This window comes from Triplophysa dalaica, chromosome 1 (genome assembly GCF_015846415.1).
Source record: "Triplophysa dalaica isolate WHDGS20190420 chromosome 1, ASM1584641v1, whole genome shotgun sequence".
Classification (NCBI taxonomy): domain Eukaryota; kingdom Metazoa; phylum Chordata; class Actinopteri; order Cypriniformes; family Nemacheilidae; genus Triplophysa; species Triplophysa dalaica.
This window is the reverse complement of record NC_079542.1, coordinates 36,128,912-36,134,911: the sequence shown is the minus strand read 5'-3', so window position 1 is coordinate 36,134,911 and position 6,000 is coordinate 36,128,912. Positions and strand designations below refer to the sequence as shown.

Here is a 6,000-nt window from a genome sequence, read left to right as displayed (position 1 = left end):
CTACCCCACGACTTTACAGGGCTATCCCAGAGCTTGCTCCTTACCTTTCGCCGTACCATTGACTCCCGATGCTAAACTTCCTCGAGAACGCTAACTCAAACACTCAAAGCTAGCTACGCTAGCAGCTAATTTGACATTTGCTAACTTCCCATTTGCTCCTGAGAAACACAACGACCTGTCTCAGAGATGACGTTTTCTTGTAGGATGGGGCGAGGGGTGTCGCGAGCCTCCTACCTTGGTTGACGGGTTGCGTTCTGAACTGGACGCTAGGACTGTAAGGGCCGGCGCCCTTACTGGTGAAGGCACACATTTTAATATCGTACGTGGTGTCTGCTTTAAGGCCGTCCAGGACGACTGTGGACTCGGGGGCGGTGATGAACAGTTCGGAAGGACTGCGCGGACTGTTGATGTCTTTGTACTGCAGGGCGTATTTAACGATGACTCCGTTACGCTCGGCTAGTGCCGCAGGTTCCCAGCTGACCTGAATGGTTGTGGTTGTACTACTTTCGGCTACAATGCCTTGCGGGTAGCCGGAGGGCGTGTCCTCGGACGTGGTAATCTCTTTCATGGTCTCCTCGCCGAACCCCACCTTGTTGCGGGCAGAGAGGCGGAAGGTGTAGGACGCCCCCTTGTGGATTTCTTTGGTGGTGTAGTGGTTCTCACGCTCGGAGAACTCGATGACGGTCAGGGGCTCCACGTCCTTGCGGCCGAAACGGAGGCGATAACCTTGCAGAGGGCCGTGAGTGTTGGGAGGAGGGTGCCACTGCAGCAGAGCTGTGCCCATGTTTGTTGGACTGACCATGAGACGAGGCTTTTCGGGAACTGAAAACAAAGGCAAAGTAAAAACAAAGGCGGTGAATGTGGTGCCAAACACGTCAAAAACATACTGTAACAGATCTCTCAATGTTGATCTATTTCTTAATTTTCCAGTCCCAAACGCTTTGACAGGGTTGACAACTTCTAATGACGTAACGTCAAAAAGAAATCAACAGCGATACCGTGTGCCATTTCACAGGCGTACACTAAAGAATGAGAGTGAAATAAAAGGCTCTTCAGAGAGCAGAATAACAGCGCTATTAGAGGTACAACAGAAAGCTCCTGTACTTATAAAGCCATTCAGTGATCATCCAGATTCCTTTCTTCTGAACAAAGAAATTTTCTATTGCTATTTTCCTGACAGATTTCTCCATTATATTCTTAACCCCTGCGAGCATTTCAAAGTCAGAGCCGTAGGTGAGTGGAATTACAATCGTCGTCATCACCTGGAGGGCAATTACAGGCATTCAGTGTTAATAGCCACGGGCAAACAGTGTCTGTTCCAGACCACACCGAGGGACAAATGACTCTCAACCTACCGGCACCAGTGGTGGTGACCAGCTTGGGTTTGCTGCGTGCTCCGTCTCCTTTGGTCGTGTAAGCGGCGACAGTCACAGAATATGTGCTCTCAGCGTGAAGGTCTGTGAGAAATAACTCCTGGAAAACAGACAAAAGCGCAACGGCTTTTAAAATGGCGAGGAATCAAAATAGAACTGAATAAGTGTATTGTACGAATAAATAGAACACGTTCGACACCAAATACCCTTTTATGAACTTTTCTGAACCAGATGAATATCATTTTACAGAGAACGCCGGGCTGACTTTTTATAATTAAGATGCATAATAATGTACACAGACCTCTGGGAGCTAGCAGAAAAAAATATCTATTATCTTTCTTATATTTGCAGCTTTTCGAGATAATGGAAACTCTGAAAACAGGAGTCTTTTTCTCTTCTGGCAACAACAAAACCATCTGACGCGACATTAAAAATCTATAGGCAAGTGAAGGATACATGTTTATATTCATGTGTGCAATTGATGCAGCATCCAGTGAATTAAATATCAAGTGCATAGGTGCCAAAATGAATTCAAAGACTTACATGTTCAGCCGAATCATCATATTCCCACTGATGCAGAGTCCAGCCGTCATCAAGAGAAACAAGGAAGAAACATATGAGAACAAGAGCAAGAGCAGAAGAGATAAACAAAGGAAGAACACAAGAGAAACAGATAAGTATCAGAGAAAGAACAGAAGAGAAACAGAAACGAAAAAGAAGAAGAACAGAAAAAATAACAGGGGAAGAACAAGAGTAACAGAAGAGAAACACAAAAGTAACAGAGCAAGAACAGAAGAGAAACAGAGGAAAAACAGAAAGTAACAGAGAAACAGAAGCGTAATAGAGGAGAGGAAACATAAAGTAACAGAGGAGAAACAACAGAAAGTAACAAGAGGAAGAACAGAAAAGAAACAGAGGTAAAATAGAAAGTAGCAGAGGAGAAACAGAAACGTGACAGAAAAAGAACAAAGGAGAAACAGACATTAACAGAGGAAAAACAGAAAGTAACAGAGAAACAGAAGCGTAATAGAGGAGAAACAACAGAAAGTAACAGAGGAAGAACAGAAAAGAAACAGATGTAAAATAGAAAGTAACAGAGTAGAAACAAAAACGTAACAGAAAAAAAGAACAGGGTAGAACAAAAGTGTAACACAAGAGAAACAGAAAGGTAACAGAGGAAAAACAGAAGAGCAACAGAAGCAAAATGAGATGTCACTGGTGATTCAAACAGTGTATTGCACAGCCTGCTGAGGTGTGGATGTGTTGATCTGTTGTGTGTAATTTAAGCTCATATATAGCTCTATAGTTTTTGTGTGTAAAACTGATTTGTCTGTGAATATTTAAACAATGATCACTCTTTCTTTAGTTAAAGAACATATACAATAATATCCAATAATACTGAAATGTCATAAGAATACATTGGCTGGTATTTCATTGAGGGGGTTTCCTGGAAGTCAGGGCTAGGCTTCAGACAATCATGCCTTTCCAAAAAATATAACTTAAGTGCATTTTGAGACAAAACATACTGCACCGATGTATTTTATGATGTGTCAGTGCAAGCTGGTTTCAGTTTAGACAGCTCTAACATTTTTTTAGACTAGGACTAGTCTTAAGCCCTGTACAGGAAGCCACCCCTTCTAGTTTACAATTCTGTTCCAGATCCAGTGACCTACACTGCTGTCTGATGTCTTAAACACCAGCAAAAAATAGTCAGACCACATCACAGCTTTACACACACACTAACCGCAACTCTACACTCAGAGTCATGACTGTTACTAAAACTGTTAGTTTGATTTCAACATCACACTTCTAAGAATTATAAGAATATGAGAACTATAAGTATTCAACACAATTTGTGTGAAGGTTTGGTTTAGGGGTACAGGGTACAACATATTCATTATACTGTATAAAATCATTGTGACTAGAGAGAGAGAGTTTTAATGATCTGTGCAATGTGGTCATTGTCTTATGTGAACTCTCTCTCCAGGGTCACATATGTTATATTGCTGATTCAATGATGGAATTATATTGAAATTGAGATCTAAGTTTATGGTGTGATCTCATCAGGTCATTGTGACGGCTCTACTGGTCATACCGGCTAATAAGCAGTTGGAACCTTGTGAGTGCACACGTATCCTCAAGCAGAACACATGGGTTTGGAACAGAGCAACTAAACTCTGAAACTCGTGTTTCCTTTAAAAACCAAGCGGCTGGCCAGCTGAACAAAGTGGTGAAACGTTACCTGAGCGTCGTCTATCAGGATGTCTCTAATGACAGGATGCCCGACGGGTTCACCGTTCACCATCATGACATAGTGCACCTGATACCCACGGATCTGTCCGTGCTGTCTGCTGGGCACCGGCGAACGCCACAACACTTTAACAGATGAGGAGTTGACAGCCTCCACCTCGACTTTACGAGGAGGGCCGCTGGGCACTGAGAGAATCATGGGATAGAAGACAAAACGGTCAAGCTCACGGAGCACCACGTGCACTTCCCACAAACAGAATGGTCAGGTGGACAAAAATCTAGGAAATGGCTGAATACTGCTGATAACACTAATATCTCGACAATGGCAAGTCAAAAAAAAAAAAAAGGAGAGAGAGAGAAAAAACAAAAACAATCCCCAAAAACAGGTCATGGTGAGTCAACCTCATTTTTATAGTTCTTTTTGAAAAATGGGAAAATTGGCATCGAAATATGGAATAAGAATATCACCGGTAAAAACAAGCAAAAAGAAGCCAAACGGAGCGTTTCAAAGATCTGAAGCACTCGAAAGGAGTTTGGCTATGACATAGTGAAAAAAAACACACAAAAACAAATGTCGTTTAATGGGACGTTGGAGAAAAAAGCCCCATTTTTGAAGATTCACAGTCCGTTCAGCCGTCTTTGTTCGTGTATGGAAATGAGTTTCGCTCCATTAAAAAAAAAGCTATTTCATTTTTTATCTCAACATGAAAACGGCGGCCAAAAAAAAACAAGACGACATTTGGGATTGTTGGAAGTTTAAGGTCATCGGAAGAATTTGCCATGTAATTGTTCGGCCCCAAAAATGTCAACGGGGTTGAAATGTTGGCCGAGTGAATCCGGGTCAGTGGAGTTAGTGTGAACACAGGGAGATATTGGACAGGAGTCAGGGAATATTTGAGGAGTAAAGACATTAGTAAAGGGTCGTGTGGGTAAGACATACCGTCCTCCTCCGTACGGATAAGATGAGGTAAACTCTCAGGGCTTTCACCCGCTTCTGTGCGAGCAATCACTGTCACACGGTACTCCGTCCATTTCTCCAAGTTCTCCAAGAGATAGCGGGAGGTCTGCGGTGGTATATCCGTGACGTGACGTGAGGACATATCGTCTCCTTCCGTGGCGGCGTACTGGATGCTGTATTGGACGATGACTCCGTTCTGAAGCTCCACCGGAGGCGGCTTCCAACTTACCAGAATTCTGGTGGAACTGGGACTGGTACACTTGACTTCCTGAGGCGGAGCTGAGGGCTCTGATAGGAGGATCAGTGGGTTATGGGAGGAGCAGATTGGCATTCGGGTAGGATCCCGGTTGGGGTTCACAGGGGTTGAAGGTCAGAGGATTTTTTTGTTTTTTTGCGATTGAGGTGAAGATGATGTTGATGGGCAAACGAAAACAAACAAACAAAAAAGGAACATAAATTCACGTCAAATGAGGATGAGGCACAGGACGACGTTCATTTATAAATCAAAGATGAAATGAGAGTCAATTGAAAAGAAGCTTAAATCAAAACTGACAGAAATGTCACGACATCTCATAAAGGAGGTGAAAACACAAACTGATGAGACTGATGTAGTTAAACCAACCCCGAATATAAACCTACCTTTGAAATTACACAAAAGTATTTTTTTCTACACGTCCTAACAAGTACAAATTTAGTATTCAAATCACATTTTCGCTCATCAAATTCTGATATCTGAACGGTTGCTGAACTCCTCCAAGCAGTTACCATCAATCCAAAATATTAAAGGTTGATGTGTCAGCTCTGTAAAAACAGAAAAAGCCTTGCTCACCAACCTTTCCGAGGCCTGTTGGTTTGTGGTAAAAGCCTGGCTGCTCCAAGAGATCATGACTGATGTCTCAAGACATGCAAAAACAGCCCTCAGAGGTACTTACCTGTGCTCGTTCTCAAAAGACCTCAGATTTACTTGCACTGAGACTAAAGTGCATTTATTATGCATTCAAACGCTTTAACTTAACTGGTCAAGTGCGACACCAGCGGTGCGAGGTCATGGGTTCTACACCCGGAGAACATCATATACATAAACATGAATTTAACACGTGAAGCATAATGTGAGGTCTTTTGAGAAGGCGAGTCTAGCTGAATATCATTACACTTTACTTTTGGAAAACCCAAGGAACTCTCTCAAATCCAGCACAATCTCATACGCACACGGAACTTAAACAGATGAATCATTCAGCATTGTGAATCTCGCAAACAGACGACACCGCATTCAAGCATGTGATTGGTCTCCAGTTTTGGCAGATGGTCTCTCATTGAAACAGCATGTGCAGTCTATTCATCTCGTAATGCCTCTATTTATCACGCTGAATTTAAACCTGATCGGGATTCTAGTGCTGAAGGATCTCAAGAAAAGGAAGA

At 42.8% G+C, this 6,000-nt stretch overlaps 1 protein-coding gene across 31 annotated transcripts in view; it reads right to left on the bottom strand.

Moving 5' to 3' along the window:
• The window catches only part of LOC130429262 (receptor-type tyrosine-protein phosphatase delta-like), a 303,213-nt gene that overhangs the window by 32,867 nt on the left and 264,346 nt on the right, over positions 1–6,000 (bottom strand). For 19 of the 31 annotated variants that reach the window (XM_056757729.1, XM_056757777.1, XM_056757812.1 and 16 more), the window contains 5 exons: positions 4,564–4,869; positions 3,616–3,809; positions 1,917–1,943; positions 1,356–1,473; positions 235–822 (listed from right to left, as the gene is read on the bottom strand). The exons of 9 other annotated variants lie outside the window; for them this stretch is intronic. In XM_056757729.1, the coding sequence (XP_056613707.1) occupies positions 235–822; positions 1,356–1,473; positions 1,917–1,943; positions 3,616–3,809; positions 4,564–4,869 (1,233 nt within the window). The remainder of the gene's footprint in view (positions 1–234; positions 823–1,355; positions 1,474–1,916; positions 1,944–3,615; positions 3,810–4,563; positions 4,870–6,000) is intronic. 3 more of the 31 variants (XM_056757864.1, XM_056757876.1, XM_056757885.1) reach the window with 1 other exon arrangement.